This window comes from Pimephales promelas, chromosome 13 (assembly GCF_988280905.1).
Source record: "Pimephales promelas chromosome 13, fPimPro1.hap1.1, whole genome shotgun sequence".
Classification (NCBI taxonomy): Eukaryota; Metazoa; Chordata; class Actinopteri; order Cypriniformes; family Leuciscidae; genus Pimephales; species Pimephales promelas.
In genome coordinates, this window is record NC_142781.1 from 8938763 (window position 1) to 8964477 (window position 25715).

The following is a 25715-nucleotide window of genomic DNA, read 5'->3' on the forward strand; positions in this document are numbered from 1 at the left end:
CGCGATACTTTCATTGTGTACCGAACAAGCCCCACCCCGCCCTAACCCCCTGCTACCCCGGCCCCGCCCGGCTCAATGGACCCATTGACAGTATGAATGGACCTCATGTCTTATGTGTACAGTACACAACAAATTCTGTTTTGTAGGCTAACCACCATTAACACCAAATAATAAGCTGTGTTTTGTTACTTTCGATAATCAGCAATAATAAGTTTGTCACTAACATTATATTTACCTCAACAGGCAAGTGATTCAATGTCCACAACTTTGGTTCCTATAAATGAACTCTTGCACTAAATCAATGCACTATGTTAGCCTATATATTATATTTTACTTAACCTGTAAATGATATCTTGATAATATTTAATGTATGTTTAAATATGTGTAATTACTGTGTAAATTACTTTATTTCAATAACAAATTAGAGTAAAAACACAAGTTAATGCAAAAACTGCCTTTAATGTTTAAATGTTTTCATACAATGTGTTATGTGTTGATTATTATATCTAAAAAATAAATAGAATCTGAATTTAGGTTAAAAGTCTAGGCTACAACCTTTAATGTGTAATGTGTGGCTCCCTTTATAGTTTACAGCATTAGCAGATTTTTTTTAATCCTTTAATTGTACCTTTAATAAGACTTTATATCTTTAAATTAATTCAATTATAATTGAATTAATTTAAAGGCAAAGACAATTTTAGCTATCTAAACTGAACCGAACCGAGACGATACGTCAAAACCGTGAGAAAACCGAACCGTCAGTTTTGTGTATCGTTACACCCCTTGTGATCAGTGTAAATCAGAGTGAACAATAAAAGCTTCAGACAACAAAATCAAATGTTAGAAGAACAGTTTAATCATACATAGTCACAATTCTGCTTCAAGAAAAAAAAAAAAGAAAATCTGTTTTCCTCATCTAACATCTGGAAATGTACATAAGGCCACCTGAAAATGTACATGACTTTGACAGTGTGACAAAACTCATATGTTCATATTTATATAATTGACAATATCTTACAATTATTTTGCTTACAAGTTAGTGGCTGCTCCAAAATACAGCACTCCTTTATACAAAAATAATTCTTGTCGTGTGAAATTTCCATGGTAGCAGGTAGGACCAAAGACAGCCCCATGTATTTTTTTTTAATTCATTAATTTTTAATTATTTTATTCAACTGCCACAAGTCAAAATGACAATGTCAACAGAAGGTGTCACTGCTCCAGGTACATAAAGAGGCTGACCTTTTCCAAAAACTGATTAAAAACAAAACCCTCTTGAGATTGTGATGCATAAAAAGATTTTTTTTTTTTAAAAATAATGCTTATTCAAAGAAAACTGTATACATTATATTCAAAGGGAAAGGAGTGATGAATATTCACACATCAAAATGCACATTTTGCTAATTTCTTCTTCCCCAAAAGGTGTAAAAGACATTCCATTTACAGCATTAACGTTTACAAATGTACAACTGTACAGACAAAATAAAAGCAAATCACTATGCAATTTAGCCTGTCCAACATTACAACTAGATTCTTTTTTTTCTTCTATTTAACTAATAAACTTACACTTAACTCCACATATACTACATGTATTCTACATTTATTCATATGAAGCAAAATAACGAAAGCCATTAATATATTAGCCATACAGAAAAATTGTGCAGAAGTCGGCAGCCCCATGTCCATTCTCCTGCACATTCTCCATTTACACAGTTGAACGCCGCATATTTGACCCGACCCCACAACATCTCATGTTCATCAAGTCAATTCTATCTTACACGTTCTGAAGCCAAACATCCTGGGATGACACCAAGGACAGGGACGTCGCCCATCTACCTCTAGACTTTCCTCATCTAAAACTTAAGCACCGTCTCCCCCCACACCCAAAAAACAGCAACAATTTCTTATTTACTTGTACATTAAGAAGCTATACATTTTGCCTAAGCTATACATTTTGCCTAAGCTATTACAATGTAAAAGAGATGATAATCAGTACATAACCATACTGTTTCTAGGGCAGTGTTCAAAAAAACTACTCGATCGACAATGTTCAACAAACATGACAAAGAAAAATCATTTTGTTAAAACATTAAATCCAGACATGGCATGCCAAATCTCCCCACCCCTTCATGTCTCACAATATACATATACCCCAAAATAGAAAAATTATTCCTGGTTTCATCTGTCTACCATGGTGTCGGTCTCATAGCTATATAAAATGGCAGGAGCTCTGGTGTCCTTTGACGTCATTCGAAACACAAAAACTGAGACAATAGCTAGCCTTTGTGTGGGACAGACTTGGTCAGTGGGATGTAGAGTATATTGCAGCCACACACATGCTCTTTAAAACAAAAACAAAACAAAAACACCAAAGATGGAGCAGTTAAGTAAGATGGGGAGGGAAAGAAAAGAGATGGTATGTGCAGCCACGTTCAAATGATACCACTCCCATTTAAAGGCAGCAAACTGTAGGCAGCAAGGCTCTATGATTGGTTGTGGATTTCTTAACCCAACTAACTCTCAATGGCACGGCAGACTTGACGTCTACAATCAAGTTACGTGAAGATCAAGCTGACAGATTCATTATTTTTCATCAGCAGCTTTGGCTTGTGTACCATAGTGCTAAAACAGGTCTTAAACGTACCACACTTCTTAACTGTGCCATTAAGAGGTCTGGATATAAAAACAAAAATAGAATAGGAAAATCATTAAAAAGGATCACTCAGTTTGGCCTCATAAAGTCACTTGCTGGTGTAAATTGTAAGAACTGTAAATTTTCATCAAACATTTCTTTTTCTACAGAGAATGTACAAGGTAAAAAAATGTACAAGATATTTACTAGAAGACAAAAAGAAACAGTCAGTTACATCAATTACATCATAAACAAGGGTGTTGTGCTTTACCCAGGAAACAGCTTACAGACCATGCACTCTTCTGGTGGGTTGGGGGTGATAACAACGGAGACTGCATCAGGGACTGGTCAGATGTCTCAGCGTTCTTTTCCTTTCATTTTTTTGGTAAAACCCCTAAAGGCTATGACAGAGAACTCCACGGTGGAGGAGATGCCCATAACAAATGTGATTTTGAGAGAAAGGGGCGAGGGTTGGGTGTCAGGCCCCTACATTAGGCCATTGGTGGGGCCCCCAATGGGGCCTAGGTCTGATCCGCTCTTCATGTAGTACTTCTCCAGCTTAGCCAGGATGTGTTTTCCATACGTGTATTTACGGAGAGTGGCAATATGGGGCCGGATCTGGAATTGACGACATGAATTATTTAAAAGGCATTGATCATTATTTGAATTTTTATACTGATTTGACAAAACATTCTGTGCTTGTACCTTGTGCATGATGATCTTGCGCTGGGCGGGCTCAGCCATGTCAATCATCCGTTGCACCACATAATTTGCATACTGGTCCTTCATCATAGTGTAGAGGGCACTGTGAGGGCCGTCCTTCTGACAGCAGACTTCATCGATGAGCAGGGCCCTCTCTGCACGGGACGAATGAATCACACACTTCTCTACAACATTACTGTAAGAGACAGACATGTATACAAAAAAACGGGTTTTCAGATATAAAATTCAAAAATTCTCTCCAATATTAACTTAAAAATAATAAATAAATATAAAAATTAAATGGTGCATTGTGTGTAACAAATATATTTTAAAAAACAGGGAGGTCATAATTAATTGATTCGGGAGACGTCTAAAACAACATCAGCACTGAAATTCTATATAGACTCCAATGAACAGAGCGAGTGGCATTTGAAGATGCCTGAGAGATCACTCTTACGCTTATATGCAACTTAGAATTACATCATCCTAAAGAGCAATCTGAACCTCAGAAAGAAGATGGTGGATGCTCATCTTAAGGGGGATAGCTAAACAGCAATTTCCAAGTATTCCCAGAGTGTCTAGAACAGCTTTACCTCACATCATTGCAAAGTACAAGGAGAGACATTGATAAAATAAACCTGGGTGTGGTCACAAGTGTAATATCTATTTTGGACAGAACATATAATTGCTAAACTGCCCTCTTCTGGACTTGAAATGTCAAGGAAGATTATTGTGTGGGATCTTCATTGTGGAGAGCTTCAAATAACAGAGCACAAAGAAAACTACATTGCCCCGTCCAGTTGTTGCAAATTATATTGTATCTTTTGAATCCTCCTTACTATTTTCACAAATTATATTTCCAAATTAGGAAATATTAGAAGATGAATATTAGAATATTGATCTTTAATATTGAATATTAGTATTATTGTCCTGTATGCAAACTTTTAGGGTCCATAAAAAGATTGCTACAGTAAAATGGTCAGTCCTTGCCTATAGCAACAACCTTTAACGTAAGCTACCCTTGAACATACGAGCCAGTCGCAGTTAGACGTGGCCGAGAACGCATGTTCTAAGATCATTTAAAGCAAAAAAAAAAAAAAAAAAAAAATGTTTCGTAACATTAAATCGATCAAAAACACCAAATAGCTGCTGTCAGAGACAAATGCAGATGTGACATATTTTGTGTACCTTTTTAAATGAAACAACAATCGAGGCACATGACTGTTTATTTGATAAGATATGCGAATAAACTATAATAAAAAACACAAAAGGCTGGGTATTGACTCAAATTTCACGATTATGATCACAATTTGATATTGATTAATTGGGGTATGTATCCCCAGTTGGTACATTACTATAATATTAAAGGTTAACATTATCGGCCTTGTATAGGCTACTTACATTTAAATGACACTTTTTCAAGTTTTTATAATAATAATAATAATAATAATAATGTTACAGTAATAACCTAATTATCTTATTAAATGACAATTATGTTTAAACTTTTAAATTGTAGTGGTCATTAAAACATGACAGACTTTTACAAACATTCATTATATATTGAAGAACAGTTGAAGTAAAAATACAATGAATATGCAATATAGAGCATATATTTAGCAAAATGCTCCTCTATTTACAGGGTTTCTGCAGAGTTTAGTCAGAGTTAAAACCATTTTATGACCAATATGATTTAACTTTGACCTACATGATAATGAAAAATAACTTCATATCAAAAGTCTTTTTTTATTGACTTTAAAAGTAATAAGTTTCATTATTTAAAGGTTCCATTTTCTTAAGAGTAACAAACTGAAGGCTCCCTTTTCCTAAGTATCAATAACACAGGAAACAACACTTTACAATTATCACAATAATATATCAGTCAATAACGATAATTATCACGATAAATGTCAAATCTTTATTTCTTTCAAGTTTAAAGGCAGATTTGCCCTCCTAACTGAAAGTTGTAGAAATCATAGCGTTTATTGTGGTTTTAAACTACTGTAATTATATTCCATTAGTCCTTTAATACAATGTCTAATAATATAATACAATTCAATATGTATATCCCACATTTCTTGGAGCAGTTAATATACTAGGCTAACGTTACAGTAAATCCGTGGTAAATGGTGGGAATTTGTAGACGGAAAAGCCTTCTTAATGTATAGTAGTTGCGCAGTGTTTCTCCTGTTTGTCAGCACCGTTTCATCTGCCTTTAAAGTGGTTTAAATCACTGAGACATTTGTGTTCTTCGCTGAATTCAAGCACTTCTCACTGGATCTCGTGAGCGAGGCCGTTTAGAGTAAACGCATCTGCTCTAGTCATAGACAGTAAAAGAAATGGACACAGATTTCAACGGAGAAGACTGAAGCCGATTATTGCACTTTCTGTCTGATGTCTGAGCGACTGCGCATGCTCAAACTGAGCGTGACGACAGTCTGACAGTTGAAAATCTTCTAGTAGCTGTGCCAAGACAAATCTTAATCACCTAATTCCTCAAAAACGTTGTTGAAATATTTTGTCCCGTTGCTTATAGGGTAATATATAGGGTAATATCTTCTAGATTTTCTAGAAGATTTTTCGGGTAGATTTTCTAGATACATTAACGTTGAATGTATTTTTTAAGTCTCGATTTCTTAAAGTCCATTGTGTGTAGTGTGTTCTGTGTAGCTTGTTAGCTGTTTTAATGTTTATCTTTTATGTTTGATTCAACGAGCTCTGCTACAAAAAATCCTATGTACCTGTATAGCTGTACCGGTACAAATGGCAAATAAAGCTTTAACTTAACTAACTTGTATCTCTATTGTGCGACAGAAAGTCCCGTGGTTATGACGCAGTCTTTAGCCTATTTTTACAAAAAGGGCTTCAACGGGGTCGTAATGTAAGATACAAAGTAATGGAGCATTTTATACATTGTTGTGTTTCTTTAGAAATAAATAATGGACAAATTAAGTCTTTGGACACTTCAGATGTAAAGTTATTCGCTGTCAAAGTGACGCCAAAATGAATGGGTGTCAATGGGATGCTAACAGCATCCCATTGACTCCGAGAACTCTAACAGAGTTTACCGAGAACTCAGAGTTTACCGAGAACTCTAACAGCAACAGAGTTTCGTTCCGCTTTTGGCGCATAAACATTAAATGTAATTTATGACCTTGTATGGAAAATACAGATGTTTTTATGACTTTTTATGGCCTAAAATTCTTCTTATTAAATTTGATGACTTTTTATGACTCCGCAGACAACTCAAGTTTAATCACATTGAATTGTTTCTTTTAAAGAAACATTACATGACATTGTTTACAACTTGTGTTATTAACGTCTTTCTGCGGTAAAAACAACATAGAGCCCTCAAGAGACATGGTGATGTGAAAAAAAAATAAATAAGATGGGTGGACAAATATCTCATAAATATAACATTTTTATGCAATATTCTATTTATGCGCATTCGTTAAACTTGCAGCTTTGGATGGAAACAGTGTCTTTGAAATATCTAAATATGGGATTTTTTTTTTTTTACTATTAATTGTTCTTGTTGTTTAAAAAATAACTTTTACTGTAATACCAAAAAACAATTACTTGTCCTGAAATTTGGAAGTAGTGCAAAACCCGTACCCACCCAAACCCTTGTTTATAGAAATATACATTTAAAAAAATGTGTATTAGTTATATTTTTAACATTTTATAATAAGTTTTATAGAAAGAAAAACTGACCTTGCAAATTTATGCTGACTCAGAGCCAGAACCTTCCCTCTGACCTCCGCAACAATCTTGCTCTTGTCCTCTGGACGCCCATGCTCCAAAACATGCTGGATCACATAGTTACCGTACTGATCCTGTAGGTGAAGACAGGCACAGGAAAGTGGAAAGGAGAGAATGTATACTATTACCATATCACATCATGAATAAATAACCTTAAGACAGAACAAGAAATGAAAGACTAGTACAACAAGGTTGAGCAAGGCTTTAACCACATCCTCACAATAAAATAACTGACCTCATTTCATAGGCCATTGATGAAATAAGACTCTCACTTTACCAAAGCAATGATTTACCCTAAATATTGCCATTAGCAAATGACCCGATAAGAAACCACACAACACCCACTCAAATACACACACACCAACATTTAACTGGAAGGTGGCATAAAAGTGCAAGTCAATGTCAATAGCTCAATCAAGATGTACTGTAGCATTTGGTTTAAACCCGCTGTCTTTCCTAACTCTAGAGTAATCCCTCAAATTGGAAGGAGTGGTCTACTTTGTTTTGGGTTGGTTTATTTGCACAAAATTAATTCATCTATTAAGGATGCACACTACAAATCAAAGTTGTTGGTCTGAGGTGCTCTGAGTGGAGCAGAGAAAATCATTGAAAGTGTCAAAAACACAGAATTTCTGAGATTAACAAAGCAAAAAAAAAGTTTCATTCATACGTAGAGTGAAAAAAGACCTTACTAAGAGAAATGTCCCCATTTAGTTTGACAAAAACAAACAAGGCTGTGAGGGTTAAATGTACAACAAATATGTTACTGATAGGACTGCCTCTGCCCCTACTAAGCTACTGCTATGTTGTCTCTTACAATCATGTGCCTTAAAACCTAAGAATTTGGTTTTGGTTGATTGAACAGCATGTCAACACATTCATTCATGATATCTAGTGAGATATTTTATCTGCCATTGGTCAGGACGAACTGCATCAATTGCTCAAGCAATGGCATGAGTTTTGGGTGGGACTGTGTCAGGATGCTCTCTCTCAATTACAGCGATGAATTGTAGCCAATCACAGGCATGTCTGTTCATCAAACTCTTTGAATCCTTGTTAATCCTCTCATTAGAACCAACAAAGGACAGACATGACATAAATATTAATAAGAGTATTAATATTAATTAATTAATTAATATTAATTATATATCACATATTTTTTATAGCTGTTATTTCTGCAAATGTGCAGAACTCAGTCAGTATTCTGTGTACTTTGCTCTGTGTACATGACTATTGGTGCTTATAACCCTTTCACAATGGCTATAAGGACCAAGTCATGTACACAGAGTAAAGTAGTGAATGCGCTTAATCAAACAGTTCCATTAAAACGTTCCATGCCACAGTCCCCAAAGTGTGATGACTGACATAATAATTAACCATATATGATGAAAAAATAATGTCACAATATATGTGCTTTTTGTCTTGCAGTGTAAACAAAGACTGATAATAGACCTGCCACAACAACATTGACGAAAATCAGGGTTGGCTGAGTAAAGGCCTTTAGGCCCGTAAAGGCCCGTTGGCTGCGTTTAACCCTGGGTAAAGGAGCATTTCACTTGTAATTTATAAGAGAAAATGTTTAGTAGCTTTAATAAGCCTCTATTAGTTTAATAAAATAATTAAATAGAAAAAAAATATGGTATTGAAATTGTTATTGGTAACAAAGTATCATAAAATTTTACAAGAACTGGAACAGGCTATTAAAATGTTGGTATCATGACACCACTATATACTATATCTCACAGCCTTGTTCGTGTCTAACAAATAGGTCTTTGTATTGAATAAGGCCTAAATAGTATCAGGATTGGATTTTAGGCAGACGGGACAGGTGACAGCCAGGAAGGAAGAAAGTGGTGTAAGGAAAAGTGTGAGTGAATGGAACCCTGCAGAGCAAATAGCAACTGGAGAAGCATCATCTAGGTGTTAGACACAGGCTGGTTAGGAAGTAGACGAGGATATGCCAGGAGGTTCTTGTGAGTGGGAGGAAGGCGCGTGACTCTGACCTTGAACAGTGCATCGCTGGACACTGTATAAAATGTTTTGGGGGTCATCTCCAATGAAACGCCTTGATACTTCTAGATAAAATAAGTGAGGGGAGCAAGGGGTGGGTAATGTTTTGCATCATCAAAATCCATCAGCACATCTAACTAGACATAAGAACATCCTTCATAGCAACTGAATGCTATATCAAAGTAGGCAACAAAGGTATAAAATGAACAAACAGGTCATGCTGAAAAATGTCAAGCAATCGCATCCACCTTACCCCAAAAAGTACTACAACCCTGAGTGTTCTTCTCATTGCATGGCCTCTTTTCAATTCACACAGAAGCTATGATGAACAAAAGTGTATGTATATAAAGTGACCAATCTCAAAACATAATTTTTGTAATGGGGTCATCTTCAAAAGCCCAAAAATCACACAACTTATTAGGTATTACACTTGGTTTGCTATGAGACAACATTTTTAGGCGTCATAGGGACATACTGCTCTAAAGTCTAGGGCGAAAAATTATGCTGGCTTTTTAGTTAACAGATTTTGACAACATGAAAGTATTGCATGCATTTAATAAGACATACCACTTGCCACCAACTCTAGTAGCAAATAATATTTAATCAACTAAAAGCTACCAGAAATTTAAAAAGGTCTTTAAGTTGATGTCCCTCATCGATTTCTCAACAGGAAAAGAGAACTGTAACTTTGTGGGAACTCTAAAAGCAGAGTTGTGTTAGCTTAACAACATGCTGATATCTGACTGCACTGGAATCAACAGAGCATTAGTTTAGTCATATATTAGGGGCCATTCATACAGAATGTTTTTGTGTTGAAAATGCAAGACACAGAGCATTGGAAAAGTCTTTTTTTCTAAACAAGGTTTTAAGTCAAACTTTTAACATGAGAGCCATGTTTTTAGAATGCCAAAGGTGCTATATGCAAGTGCAACAGTCAAACAAGTGTGTTTAGGATCTGTTTACAAAGAAAAGCTATGGAAAAGAAGCACAATGGAATGTAAAAACATGTTCTGTGTAAACAGCCCTTTGGAAGACAGCTGCCAAAGTAGGTTAATGACTTAGATTTAGCCATTTTCTAATAGAATTATTTTTTGAAACATGAAAAGAGGCCATACAATAAGAACCTAACTGCAGTAAGAGTGGTACACATCAAGAGTTTCCTTTTTGGCTGACAGGTTGGGGAAGTCATACCTGTCCCAGCTGCTCAGAGTGCTGGTGGAGTTCTTCCAGGATGGGCAGGGTCTGCTCCTGGGTACAGTGCTCCAGGATACGCTGAATCACCCGACAGCCATACGGATGAGTGGACAAAACAAACACCTACACACCAAAAAAAAGGCACATTAAAACACTGACACACATCCTGTTGTATCCCTAGGTCAATAAAAGAAGATTACATCATTGATCACATCTGCAACAAAATTGGATTTTCTTAACTACCAACCTCGCAAAAGGTGAAAAATCTTTTGCCATAATTTGAGAATTTTCTTTTTATTTACATTTATTTGGGATTTTACATCAAAATAAAAATACATAGCAAATGTAAACAACTAGCTAGAACCTTGTGTAGAGCTAAATTCATCCTAAATTAATCCATATCTTTACTTATTTAGGACACTCTGCGTTAGTCTGCCTTAAAAACTCATCTGACCAACTAGCAGTTAGATAAGGGATAATCAGTCTTATTCTTCCATCCTCAAATTAGAGAATAATCTATTTTTAAGTCAGTTATGCTAACCTTTAAAACTAGTAGTAATAATAGAAGTAGTAGTTTAAACAACAGGCTACATTGTGTAAATAAATTAGAGGAGTCCTGGCTTTATATATTATAAAGCCAGAAAATACATTCATTTACAATGGTATAAACGTTATAGCAAAATCACTGCTATTTTCATTCTTTTAATTAGCACGTTCTTAAGAGACTATAAATAAAGGAATTTAACAGATTTGCAATATTATTCATCTATATTTTGTGTGCAAATCCCGTTTCTGGACTTTATTACAAGCATGAGTAGAGTGTCTGTGGAGATACCTGGCCCTGGAAGGCATCAATGATGAACTGAAGAGCTTGGGGTTGGACACACTCAATACATTTCTGCACCACATGATTTCCATTCTGATCCTTCACACACTTCAGGACATGGCCATCCAACTCCCGTACGATGTCACTCTGACACAAGAGAAAAAAAAAAAAAAATCTGAGGACTACCACCATTTCTAATCATAAAGATCATTGTCGTCAACACAAGATCTTGACCAAAATTTTTTTTGATACAGATAAATACAGATGCTCAGAGTGAGTTTGAAAAACTTGTGACGGAAATTATGATTTTTTTTACAAATAATAATAATAAATAATAATTCATTACATTTATATAGCGCATTTCTCGGCACTCAAAAGCGCTTTACATAGAGGGAGGAATCTCCTCAACCACCACCAGTGTGCAGCATCCACCTGGATGATGCGACGGCTGCCATAGTGTGCCAGAACGCTCACCACACTCCAGCTTACTGGTGGAGAGGAGACAGTGATGAAGCCAATTGGTATATATGGGGATGATTAGGAGGCCATGATGGACAGAGGCCACTGGGCAAATTTGGCCAGGATGCCGGGGTTACACCCCTACTCTTTCGAAAGACATCCTGGGATTTTTAATGACCACAGAGAGTCAGGACCTCGGTTTAACGTCTCATCCGAAGGACGGTGCTCTTTGACAGTATAGTATCCCCATTACTATACTGGGGCATTAGGATCCACACAGACCACAGGGTGAGCACCCCCTGCTGGCCTCACTAACACCTCTTCCAGCAGCAACCTGGCTTTCTCAGAAGGTCTCCCATCCAGGTACTAAGCAGGCTCAGCCCTGCTTAGCTTCAGTGGGCAACCAGTCTTGGGCTACAGGGTGATATGGCTGCTGGCAACACAACACTGCAGGTCCTATGTAGTTTATATTTGAGCTTTCATGCATATTACACATTGGAACGTTGGTGTTGCAGATTTTATAGCTGCTCCTTTGACTAATTTTTTTAATCTTTTCCTTGTTTAAACGAAATTCCAAAAGATCTGGGCTGTTGTTCAAAGGAGGAGCTTTCACAAAAATGGCTAAACTGCATTCTATCAAAGTTTTTGAAACTCTTAAACAAGCATTGGACTTTTTACAATAAACAATTGTTGACTTTTTTGAATGAACAATGTGTAAAGTAAACAAAAGGCAACTTACAATTACCTGCTGGTCGGAGGAGATGGATTCCAGAGCTTTCTGGATCACACGACAACCGTACATCTGTAAAGCCAGCGGCAACACGTGGCCACGGATACGAGTCGCTAGAGCCAATTTCTGATCTGCACTGCCGAACTACAGCAGGAAAAAAAAAAATACAAGAAAGCAGTTATTTTCAAAGACTGAAAGATTTCATTCACGTTACTTCATTTACAGTTTCAGAAGCATAATAACAATTGTTTTTTTGTTTTGTTTTTTAGATTGAGATTATTAGGGCTGACTTCCAATAGTCGAGGATTCGACGATTCAGTTCGGAGGGGTCTGATTTCACTATGAATCGAATCAGTTATGATAGTGTTATGTAACCATTGGTACAGCAGCACCACAGGCCTGTAACGTCCGGACCGCATTTGTTAGCATTTATGGATTTATTGGCTAACAATGGCTTCTAAAAAAATCATCAAAAGTGTGGGAGTATTTCGAGAAGGTTAAAGATGACCCAAAGAAAGTCCAGACATGAGAAAAATATCAGTCTACACATGCGCTTTATATTTAGCCTAATATAAGGGAAATAGACACGCATTCATGCGTGAAAAAAAAATCTTTAACTTTTAGGAGGCAAAATATATTTTTTGTAATTCTGTGAATTACACTGCGCAAATTAAAGGAGGAAGGGCTCTCCACAAAACACAAAATATTATTTTTCGTTTTCTCATTTATGAGGAAAAAACAATGTTACAGACATGCGGCACTTAAAGACTGCATAAAAACTTTCACAGACCTCAAACAGAAAAGCACAAAGCCTTTCTTTAAAGTGAAATTCGTTTTATATTTAAATTTTATCTTGATTTTAATCAATGTTTCATCAACCAATTGCCTGGATTTAATACATAAGAAGGATATTTGCAGACACTTATAGATAATCACACGAAAGTGCCGGCGCGTGAACTGGAGCAGTCTCATTAATATACCGAAACTCAGCGTACAAGTATAGCCTAGTCCACAGATCTGAAACATATATCTATATTGACAATTCAAAACAAAAGAAAACAGACTGCTCTCTGCTTATGAAATTAACTGTGCATTTCTCTCTGGCGCATTCACTAGCCTACTGCGAAGATCGCGAGTCAGCATTGTCAACTTCATCTTCATTAATAAACAATTAAAATGTCTCCTTGCTATATTTGACACATTCATAATCATCGCTTTTGCTGGTTCTTTATGAAAGCTTTTATTTATCGGCAGCGCCGCCACTTAGGCTTAGGCTACATATTACAAGCGTCACCACCACATCAAAAACATGATTGCGTGATAAAAACATGAAAAATACCACCTAAACATAGCCTAACTGTTTAGATAGAAAACACAGAACGAATAGCCATCTTCACCCATTAGCCGCTTTTCCACTGGCCAGCGCGAGCACCGAGGCCGAAATCATGCCTCACCGCACTCCTGTAAAACTAAATCGCTATACAAATATATCAGATGCTGCCATTTAGTCTTTATTTACAAACTTGGACACCACACGCGGCTATTGACGGATAGGTAACTTAGCCTACTTACATTTTTCATTCGTTAATGTCTCGCAGCTTGCTGTTTTTTGTTTGTTTTACAATTAAAACTAAAAGTATGTTGTAACGCAAGCAGAGAGGATTTTTTCAAAGGCGGGTTTCATTGCCAAAGAATCAAGGAGCGCCCTTTTCCCGACCAACGAGAACAAGCTGGTTTTCCTTGCTTGTTCAGAAAAATCGGACAACCACAGGTGCAGTAGGACACTTTTCATATGTGAAGAAGTGATTTTTTTCTTTTTCTTTTGGGACAATGTGAACTTAAGCTGAAGGCGAAGCGTCTCAGCAATGAATACATCCTTTCTCTTTTCTTTTTTTTTTTGCTGCATGTGCGTTTTCTGAAGCCCATTCTATTATGACTTATATTAGGCCTATGTTTATTTTTGTTGTTGTGTAATTGTTTTTATTTATTCAGGCAGGCTTATTGTATTTTGAAAAATATTCATGACATTTTGGACTAGTGCCAGCCTGTAATTTATCCCAATTCCCAAGTGTTAACTGTGAAAAGCCAAGAAATAGTGAGAAACGTGAGAGATAAAGGTGTGTTTTGGCATGTTGTTGTTTTTGAAGCCAATTTGTTCCTATTTTATGTTAACTTTTCTGATGTTTGATAGTTTTGTTCATCTGGCTTTAAATGAATAAAAGGTATTCGTTACACACCATGTTTTTCGTTTTTTTAGCTCTTTTGTTTGAAATGGAAAAAAATCTAGCCGCTATATAAAAAAAAACAAAAAAAAAAACAAAACCAAAAAAAAACTATCAGTCGACTATGGCAAAATCTAACGAGTCAGATTCGACTACGAAAATCCTTAGTCGAAAACAGCCCTAGAGATTATATATTAGGGCTATCAACATTAATTGGGATGTGCGCTCACACACACCAAATGTTGGGGTTGGGTTTTTTTTTTGTCTTATTTTCAATAAAAAAAGATAACATAATGAAATAAATATTTTATATTCACCCACTATGGCCTACGTGGTCTGTTTTTATTTTTTCTATTATATTTTTGTTACCTTGAACAACTATATTTTTAAAATAGGGAAATTATCTTGGCTGCACAGCTCAGTCACTTACAAAATAGAAAAACAGAAAAATTGCAATTTTTTTGACAGAAGTAAGTCAAGTCAAGTCACATTTATTTATATAGTGCTTTTCACAATACAGATTGTATCAAAGCAGCTTCACACTGATAACATGAAAGTAGCACAACACAGATCAACAACATTGCTAAACACTAAATAATCCCAACTGAGCAAGCTCAAAGCAAGCCAAAAGCAAGGCGACAGTGGCAAGGAACCAAACTCCATCAGATTGGATGGAGAAAAAACCTTGGGAGAACCCAGGCTCAGTCGGGGGCCAGTTCTCCTCTGGCTTACATTCATATTGTTTAAATATAAATATTAAATATAAATATTGTTTATGAATCAAACGGCGCCATAACATTTCGCAGGCGTTGAGTCGTCTCTTCACAGGCGTTGAGTCGTCTCATCACAGGCGTTGGGGCATCCGAAATCCCCGTGAGAGGCTGGACACAAAACTGGACCTGACGAACGCCCGACGAACGCAAGTACACGAGACAAAATGCATCGAAGTGAGGAGTTCGCCGGAATTAAGGATTCGGCTCCTTCTACGACAGACTGAATGAAATTTTGTCTGAATGATGTTGTTGACGGTGGAATTGTGGACATGCAAAATGCACAAAAGGCTGGGATCTGAGTTTTTTTTAGGTTGTAGTGTGAACAGAAATTGCAAAATACTCACTCTGAATTAGCAATTATCACTTTAGATGATCAAATGGAATTATATTTTAACCACTATTAAAGGATATCATTTAGGAGATAGATTTTTTTTCCTGGCATATTGTATCGCCATCCATGCACTTAAGTTCAAATGAATCTTGATAGATTGCCGCAATTTGAGTTGCATAGGAGCATGTGACAAGGATGTCCACTTTCACCCCTGCTGTTTGCCATTGTCATAGAACCTTTGGCAATAGCCTTGAGACACCATCCGCCGATTTTGCCTTTAAGCATAGGTCAAGTTGATCATATCTCTTTCTTCTCTATCTCTCAGATCCTGAGCACTCTTATCCCCCTTTGTTGGATTTAATAGACTCATTTAGTAGCCTTTCTAGTTATTCTGTTAATTGGCAAAAAAGCTAATTTATGCACATCAGCAACAACATAGATCCAATTTTAAAATGGCAAACTTTTATCATTATTATTGGGCAGTAAATTCCAGAACATTAATATATTGGTGAGATTCTTTTCCAGGCATTGTTCAAGCAGACACCCCTTCCTGGCTACTCACTCTTCTCTTTCTCTGCTTTTTTGAGCCAGTGATAGCAATTCTTGGTTGGTCAGACTCAATGGAGTCTCTCAATCCAAAGGTACGTTTCAATAGGGTAGCTTTGTACAATTGTAGCTAAGAATACATTGCAATGAAAGCATCCCTAACTCTGCCATTAAACACAGACTGAACGGAATGTCAAAACATACACTGCTGGCCAGATTATAAGCAAACTACGTTTCTCGCCTAGATAAAGGAATCCAGCTTCTTGCTAGTAAAGTTTTGATGGATGCAAATTGTAATCAAGGAAAAGACGACCGCAATGACAGACAGGAGTCATACAGAAAGCACACAAGCCGGTTATTATTGATGTGCAAACAAACCATTAATGTGCGTTGTCGACACACACATAATTTAAGACACATTTCAGTACATTCATGTTGTTTATACATATATTCAGGATAATGTTTTTATCCGTCATGTGTATGTTGCTGTTTAGTAATTCTGAATGGATCGGTGTAGGCAGAAATAGATCGCAAATATAGCATCTATTATGCAAATGATGACGAAATAAACCCTCTGGGGTCTAAGGTGTTCTCTGGGTCCTGGTCCTGTACTTAATTCTGTTACTTGTGATATATATTATATAAGTTACTTGTGATAATATGTCAGCAGCATGTAGGTAAAAGTTTGTAGTTTTGAGATAATGACATTTATACATGGTTTGTGAAATAACTAAAAAGGATTGTCACTGAAATAAGGTCATGAAAACCATACTGATTATTTTTCACAAGACTTTTGAATTGTACGTAGCCTAGAATATTTGCTCCACAACTGTGTGAAAATCATCCTGACTGTTCATCCTGATATATTCAGATAAGACAAAGTCATTTTTAATTTGTATGACGTGTTTGTGTAAGAAAACTTTATGCCAAGAGGCGTGATCTTTCATTAATATTACTCCTTTTCACACCTGACAAAGACTCTCCCATAATGACCCTATTAGGTGCTATCAGGCCCTATCATTATGAGAAGCCTTGAAAAAAGAATGAGGAGATTTAAAAAAAAAAGGCTTTAAGAATGTTTGGATTTATTTACAACACAACATAATCCAAAGATGCACAACAAATGACAAAAAAAGCACATTAGTAAACACACGGTTCTAAAGACTAATTGAACAGTCACACAACTTTGTGCCATTCCTGAAACATAGGACAATCCCCTTCATTTCCAAGGTTGTTCATGTACAGAGTCTCCTGTGAATGTTGAAGTCAGCAGGACTCATCAGTGGGGCATCTGGTCCCTGTAAAAAAAATAAAAAAAAATAAACACCTCTGAACATGCTCATATCAAGAGAAACTATATGGCTGCACGACTTTGGGCATACATTGTAGATTTTTCTGGTTAAAATTGCATATATATATGTGTGTGTGTGTGTGTGTGTGTGTCTGTGTATACATACATACACACCCACCTACCTAGAGATAAGCATGGGGTACTTTCCATAAGACGTGGGTCTATTTTAATTCTAAAGGCCGAGGTAACTTTATCAGGATGCATAGTATCCTGGATCCATGAAATAACTGGCCATTAAAAATAATATATAATATAAATAATATAAAAATATACATACATACTGTACATATACATACATACATACATACACACATATATATATATAAACACACACACACACACACACACACACATATATATATATATATATATATACACACATATATACATATATATACACATATACATACATATATATATATATATATATATATATATATATATACACACACACACACATGCATATACACACACACACACACACACACACACACACACACACACAGTGCTTAGAATTAGTGAACACACCCATGTTAAAATTGACTAAAAAGAGGAATAAAAGAAATCATCTTAATACCTTAATTAAAAAAACAGATTTTTATTTTTAATGGCCAGTTATTTCATGGATCCAGGATACTATGCATCCTGATAAAGTTACCTCGGCCTTTAGAATTAAAATAGACCCACATCTTAAAGCTGTAGTATACGATGTTGAAAATCGGTCGAGAAAGCCTGAAATGGGAGGGAAGTTTTAAAAAACTCATCCCGCCTCTCCACACACACACACCCCTCCCCTCTGCTAACTGATTCCTCCCGGGAAACGAATTGAACAACGTCACTCAGTCAAGTTGTGATCATCATACTTTCACAACATTGCTTAGTCGCTTCAATCTAATGACATTGCTAATGACACATCATATGTAAAATTGCCTTTAGACACATGAACTTAGTTGCTTCATCAACAATTCAATGACATGTTTGAGATCACGCCCACGCAAGATTAACAACACATGAAATGTTCTACACTACCCACCACCATAAGTATGATATTAGTAGTATTGCGAAGGTTTTGAGTAATTGTTATAGCAGCATACAGCGCATCTTGTTTAAATTCCGATCGGCTCGAACAGAAACCCGCAAGGCATACTGAAATATAATCAAGCACTTTTAGAAATATATTTACTTTGACCCGTGATAGGCGAACGGCCCTAAACAGCTAACATTCCAATGCCGACCGGCAGCAGACTGATAAAAAAGCTATTTATGTAACACGTCACGCGACTCACGCCATATAGGAGTATAAATAAATGTTTAACGTTACCTGCTCAACAAAAAGTCAGCAGTGTCAGCATCGGTATTCAGGCCCAGATCTCGCTGAAGCTTCCTCCATCGGTCAATGGTGGACCCTATATTTATTCTCCTCAAATTTCGGCATTCTTCACATTTTCTTCTAGGGGCAAGCAGGGGACGCTTGCTGTTGTCTTTTTCGTTTTTATCCATTGCTGATATGCTACTTAGCTAGCTACCATATGCGGTCAGCTGCTAACGCGCGCGATTCTCATGACGCAGAAGGGGGGCGCGGTCGGGTGGAGACGCGAGCGCCAGGCGGAGTTTCAAGTGTAGCTGGTGATTGGATGAGAGCAGTTGACAATGTAGCTTTGCGGCCGCAAAGCTTTCATTTGTCAACTTTTATGCGGCTGTAGAGCCAATAGAGTGAATGGATTTTTTTTATGTTCTTTTTTCTATTTATATTGTTAGGATTGTACTATATAACCATAACCTGCATCTAAACGAGGATATTAATAATGAACAATCTTTAAAATCGTATACCCTAGCTTTAAGGAAAGTACCCCATGCTTATCTCTAGGTATGGTGAAGGGTATGTGATGATGTGGGATGATTCTAATTCCAAATAATAATAACAATAGCCAATAGCATGCGGCCTATAAATCATTAAGAACACTTCAGTACACTAGAGAATAATATATGGATATGTTACTTCAAATGTTTCCATTTGTTACAAACAGTATTTATCAGTAAACATGGTTCTAAACATTATAATATTCACCTTATTAGAGTAAACACTGATACTAGCCTAACATCATGCTGTGCTTTATTATCAAACAAAAAAACATCCTTGTGTCGTACATGTATATAAATGTCCTGCCTGTCTAGGGTATAGTTCATATTTCAACATGTTATGTTGATGTCATACATTTTAGTCTAGCAACAGTTCAACTGGAATGTTAAGTTTATACAACAATAACACTAACTATTATAATTAATAATACATATCTTACCTTAAATCTTTCTTGTCTTCAAATCACATTCTTCTTTTGAGGTAAATCCAATGTAAGCTCACTGCGTGTCTTCCAAATTCGACAAAAAACAGAGGACTGATGAAGTTTGGTGCTTTGTTTTTTAGGTAATATGAGCGCGTTTGTGTTCCTTCGTGCAGATTTGCATATCAATCTCTTTTGCACGTGTGGGCATGGTCAAATTAAAAATAAAGAGCAAGAATGAGCAAAAAATAAAAATAATAAAACTGGACATCTTAATTACTTAGGGAAAATTTGTTTTCGTTTTGAATCAGATCATTTAAAAGTATACACAAAAAAAAAAAAAAAAACCATCCTACGACCACAGTGGCCTGTGTGCCCTGGCCCTGTCCAAGTTCCATGTATAAAGCGCCAGTGCGGCATAGAGGGCTTGCTTTGAATAACAGCGAGCTACCCAAGAAGTCTCTGAACTTCAATTAGTTCGTGGATTCGCGCAGGTGCCGTGTCATAATCATATCGATGTTCTCACGCCTCGAAACAGCAGTGCAAGAAACACTTAACGTCAGCAGCACCAACAGAAGAACGACACTCAGGTAAATATTAAACGAGCAAACGAGCTAAGCCGGTTTTATATGATACGTAAGGTTAGGATTTGACTGAACGTAACACTTAGAATTACCGGTATATTAAACCTGTTAACCGTTGGCAGTGAGTCGGCGCACAAAGCGTTCTTCGAGCCATGTCAGGCATTTTCATAATAGATTATGTATAATGTTATGATAATCGATAGACTTTATCATCGTTGCATTAAAATATTATATTTTCTGTCTGATATTTTTTTACCTTCTAGAATCTAATGGCGCTCTCTCTCACTTTAAAATTTGTATTTTTATTAAAAAAGACATAATTCATGTCTTATTCTAAATTAGGATGTTATGGTATTAATCTGAATGAGAAAACCATCAAATTGTACTCAATGGCCTTTGTGCCCTGTCATATGGCCTTGGTGCCCCTAAAAAAAAAAAAGGAAAAGGTGGAGGCCAAATGGCCTTGCCCCTAAAATTACATAATTCCCACCCTGGCATTAAGTCTATTTTTCTGCTATGTGGGGAAAAAAAAAAAAAAAAAAATAGAGCTCATCGCAACGGCGCGATAGCCGACCCCAGAGGGTTAAACAAGATAAGTGATCTATGCCTAATTTCAAGATAAGTATGCGATTAATCACAATTAAAAATTCATCAGCCCTTAAATATAAATAAAGATTTTGGCCAATTTCTGAGCTAAACATTTTACATTTAATTACCTCAAAGAATTTCTGTATAACGTAGTTCCCAAAGACATCAGTCATGAGTTGGTAAGCAGCCTGTAAGATCTCTCCAAACACCATTTGCCTCTCTGCAGGAGTTGCACGCTCCAACTTCTGCTGAATAAACCTGGACATTGAGGAAAAGATTTTACAGTAAGCACAAAGACGTGTGACAAAAAACAACATAAAAAATGTTGGTATTATAGTGGCATGCAAGTGTTTCTGTTTTTTTTCTGCACTGTTTCAAGACATGCTTGATCAAAAAACATAGTGTCAAAAGCTGTCACTGTAAAAAAAAAAATTGTATCTGGTATTATGAGAAATGCAGACAATTCAAATAACATGCAGATACAGAAACAGATGTCAGACTTGGTGGTTTATGCAAGACCAACATACACATGCACTAGTTAGTAATAGCATTTACTAGCACTAATGCTTTTACTAAAAACATTACAGTAAAAAATAAAAAAAAGACAAGTAACATTACTATTCTAAAAATAAATAGGAGGAGTAGGAACCTGGATCCGTGCTGGTCTTGTGAGAACTCCACCATGTGTCCAGGCAGGTCTCGCAGTTGCAGGTTGGGAAAGCGGTTATTCCGGAAGTCCTCGAGTAAGCGGCTGCGTCCTGAAGGCATGACATCTGAGCGACTATAGCGGGCTCGCGGTGGGGGAAAGAGCTGACTGCTAGAGCTGAAAAGACTGGAGGTACTGCCCGAGCTCCTGTATTTGGCTTCTGCTCCCGGAGCAGCAGAAATATAACGACCGCTGCCATTGGGCAGACCACCTGTGAAGAGCAGGAGAGAAAGGAAAACAGGATTTTGAGTTTTTTTCTTCACTTGTGTATGTGATTCACAAGTTCACAATTAAAAAAATTCAAATCAGATTACATATTTTGTTTGTTCATATACCAAACTTAAAGAATGGGCAAACAAACCATAAGCTCATAGACCCTTCAGAGGGCTGAGAGCATTTTTTCAAAGGTTTTGAAATGGACCAGAGGCCATTTGAGTTTGGTTTGGGTTGCTTGGCGTGAAAAGTGTTTTGCAATCCAATCCAACAAAACCTGGAAACAAACCCTGATTTGGAACAATCGGTTGAACCAAGAGATCATACCCAGATGGAGGCTGGATGAGGACCCGTGGGAGGAGGGCAGAGAGGGTGGAGGTGTCAGAGGTGAGTGGCCAGGTGTTAGTCCAATGGGGCTGGGGGAGGAGGAGTATCCTAGGCTGTTGTAGAAAGACTGGCCAATGGGAGTCAGACTGCTACCACCACCACCACGTTTATACAGGTCAGAACTGGCCAAAAGCGAGTCCCGACGGGTTGCGCTGCTGCTAGTGGAACTTGACACTGCAGGAGTACAAGAGTGGGAAGGACAAAGAAGAGAACAAGACAAGCATGTGACATCACAATTGCAGGAAGCTAGCTTGGAATATGGAGGAGCTTACATTCAGCAAATGATATTACTCTGACTTTGTCGGTAGATATTACTCTGACATTGATATTACTCTGACTTTGTCGGTAGAAATGATGACAAGAACATTGTTGTCAAATGTAAACATTACATTAATCTGAACATTACATTGCTTGCCCATCCACATCCCTTTTATCCTGAATCCGATATAAATTATACCCACCTAATATTGCACATCTTTCTAGAAAACAAAACAACACAAAACATTTTCTTAGTATGTACGGAACAGAACGCAGAAGTGAAGTGGAACTTAATCAAAAGCAGGGGTGTCAAACTTATTTTCAGCTCAGACCACATCAGCTTTTGTTTACCCTCAAATGGACCTTAACACATACATACATATGCATATATATATATATATACATATGCATACACACACACACACACACACACACACACACACACACACACACACACACACACACACACACACACACACACACACACACACACACACACACACACACACACACACACACACACACACACACACACACACATATATTAAGGTCTATTTGTAACCAGAATAACCCTCCCAAAATAACCAGAATTAAATACTTAATTCTGGTTATTTTGGGAGTATTTATTTATTTAACATACATTATTTTGTCCTGCAGATATTTTTTTTAGTTATTTACTGCAGGCCTTGCTAAAACTGCACATTCAAATGTAAAAAAAATTGTGAAATTTGATAATGCAATTTTTATATACGTGCAAGTAAATGTATTTTGTGATTTATTGATTTGAATGAACTTTTTTAATGATCATGCTTGTTGATGGTAGTAGAAGTTAGGCAATGTGAGCAAACATGTTTGTGTAAAAGCAATGCAGTCAGAGCCTGTTTGATTTACAAAAGTCGATTCGTTTACTTCCGTGAGTGGACAATCAACTATAAGAATAGAGTATATTCTTATATTCTTTTTATATTGTTGCTTCAAAAGACAACAGTGTGTATTTTAAACTACAAATGTTTTACTAGTAGGCCAACTTGCATGCATTTAAAAATTTGAAACCTAAAATAAACATTAAATTGTTGAAAATACAATGACTGAGAAAAGTCTATCGCCAGCCAGAGCACGAAAGGAGATTTGAATTTAACCATTACAAAGCACTATTAACTGATTTTTTTGAAAACTTGCAGGCAACATTCAATACTAAGGTGGTAATATGAAGGTAACTTAGAAAGTTAATCACAACTGCACACAACAAAATAGTGAAACAGACCTGAGGAGCCAAAGGCACCAAGGGCAGAGCCTAGCCCAACACCCAGAGATCCACCAGTGCTGCCGAAACCCAGAGATGTGCTTGGTGGAGGTGCCGCGCTTGTATGGGAGAACAGCGAGCTGCTCTGTGAGCTGGGCGCCACTGAGCCAGACCCATAGAAGGAGCTGGACTGCAGACCGCTGGAGGGAGGAGGCGGCTGCTGCTGAGGCTGAGGCTGCTGGGGTTGTTGGCAGCCCATGGACCGGTACAGACCGTTAGCAGGGCCAGACATGCTGTTACCAGAGCCTGAAGCATTGGCAGCTAGACAGAGGACAGAAAGAACGTCATAAAAGAAAGTCATAAAGTAAAAAAGTAGATCAGTTTGTTCATTAGAAAAAAAAAAAAAAGACACTGACAATCTTTTTAGGAATTATTTTAAAATAGTGTTTAAAGAGTAGGTAAAAAAAGGCATATTTACCAGCTTGTGCGGCTGCTGGGTTGATAAGGAGGGGGGTTTGGACCAGTCGAACAGGTCCACCCAGGCCAGTGCGAGCTCCAGGACCCATTACCAGAGCTCCAGTCTGATCATAGTAAGCAGCCGGTGCTAGAACTTGGTAACCTGATGTTAAAACATAACGGACTGAAATTGGGTCTGAATCAATTTTCGTTCATGAAATGCACAGAAATATAATTTGGTCATCATGACATGATATTTTGGGGAATCATTTTTTAATCACAATCGAATGCCTTGGAGTGAGAATGGGTTGGCTTTTGTGAATGGATGTTAATGAAGGTAAAGCTTCACTTTTTTTTTCGCTCAAGTTTTGGGAGAAAACAGCTGATCACTTTATGAATTGTTGTGCTCACAATTAAACTATTCTAGAACAAGCTCTATTTGGAAATTACAACAAAATAAATGCTGTTTATAAGAGAAGTCATTGAGAATTTTGTTTTGCATTTCCATTTTATTTTTATAGTATGAACAGTGTTAAACAGTTGTAACGTTGAAAATCATGATTCAGAATCAGATTTAACATATATATTTAAATCTAAACTGTGATAATCTGGTATATTTCAGATATTTGAATGGCAGTAACTTAATGTAGCAGCTGATGAGTAGGGTTGCACGATTAATCACAATTAACATGAAACCAATTTGGCTCATTGCATTTTCGTACTTCAGCGGCAGGGCATATTTGGAGTTTCTGCATGAGAGCGCCTTCTGGCTTTCAGATTTACTACTGATCACAGAGATGTGCTGCACTGACAAGCTGCACATAAAATAATCACAACCTTTGCCAAATCGCATGCAGTTTATTTTCGGTTAAAGGGGTGGTAAAGTATGATTTCACTGTTCTAACTTTAGATAGTGTGAAATGTTGCTGTTTGAGCATAAACAACATTATCAAAGCTCAAAGTTCAAAGCAAAGGAAGATATTTGCTTTTAAAGAAAACGACTACAACAAACGGCTAGTAGGGACTACACGACATTCCGCTAGGGTTAGTGACATCACCAACCCTAAAATGTACATAAACCCTGCTCCCGGGAACACGCAGTCCATGTTGAGAAGAGGAAGAGTGGTTGTATAAGAGTACATTAGTGAGTCAAGAGTATGAAATCGCAGCTATTAACACACACAAACTCTTAAAACTCCGCCCTCTGCAGCAGCTCATTTGCATTTAAAGGGCCAGGGACAAAACAGTGCGTTTTTGCAAACCCTCAAAAAGTGACAACTTTAACATGCTATATATAAATATCTGTGGGGCATTTTGTGCTAAAACTTCACACACTCTGGGGACATCAGAGATATATTTTACGTCTTGTGAAAATGGAATTTTACCACCCCTTTAATCTTGCAGCCCTACTGACGAGTGAAAAATTTAATTTCAACCCTGATTGCAATGCCCATTTTTGTAAC

The 25715-nt window shown here is 36.9% G+C and overlaps 1 protein-coding gene and 1 long non-coding RNA gene across 8 annotated transcripts in view; both read right to left on the minus strand.

Annotated features, from left to right (window-relative positions):
• Positions 1 to 833: 833 nt before the first annotated feature.
• pum2 (pumilio RNA-binding family member 2) overlaps positions 834 to 25715 on the minus strand; it is a 115959-nt gene continuing 91077 nt past the window's right edge. Inside the window, exons 12-24 of one of the 7 annotated variants that reach the window (XM_089118413.1) lie at positions 24275 to 24415; positions 23818 to 24117; positions 22757 to 22774; positions 22236 to 22469; positions 21639 to 21906; positions 21118 to 21247; positions 12328 to 12456; positions 11133 to 11270; positions 10295 to 10420; positions 9097 to 9168; positions 7046 to 7167; positions 3338 to 3530; positions 834 to 3250 (exon numbers count right to left, since the gene is read on the minus strand). In XM_089118413.1, the coding sequence (XP_088974539.1) occupies positions 3119 to 3250; positions 3338 to 3530; positions 7046 to 7167; positions 9097 to 9168; positions 10295 to 10420; positions 11133 to 11270; positions 12328 to 12456; positions 21118 to 21247; positions 21639 to 21906; positions 22236 to 22469; positions 22757 to 22774; positions 23818 to 24117; positions 24275 to 24415 (2003 nt within the window). In that variant the 3' untranslated portion in view covers positions 834 to 3118. Of the gene's footprint in view, positions 3251 to 3337; positions 3531 to 7045; positions 7168 to 9096; positions 9169 to 10294; positions 10421 to 11132; positions 11271 to 12321; positions 12457 to 21117; positions 21248 to 21638; positions 21907 to 22235; positions 22470 to 22756; positions 22775 to 23817; positions 24118 to 24274; positions 24416 to 25715 lie in introns of all 7 variants that reach the window. The other 6 variants (XM_089118412.1, XM_089118417.1, XM_089118416.1 and 3 more) reach the window with 6 other exon arrangements.
• On the minus strand, positions 13991 to 21108 carry LOC148976491 (uncharacterized). The gene is made up of 2 exons (XR_016145975.1): positions 19836 to 21108; positions 13991 to 17482 (listed from the first exon to the last, which is right to left on the minus strand). It is a non-coding gene; the product is annotated as an uncharacterized LOC148976491 (long non-coding RNA).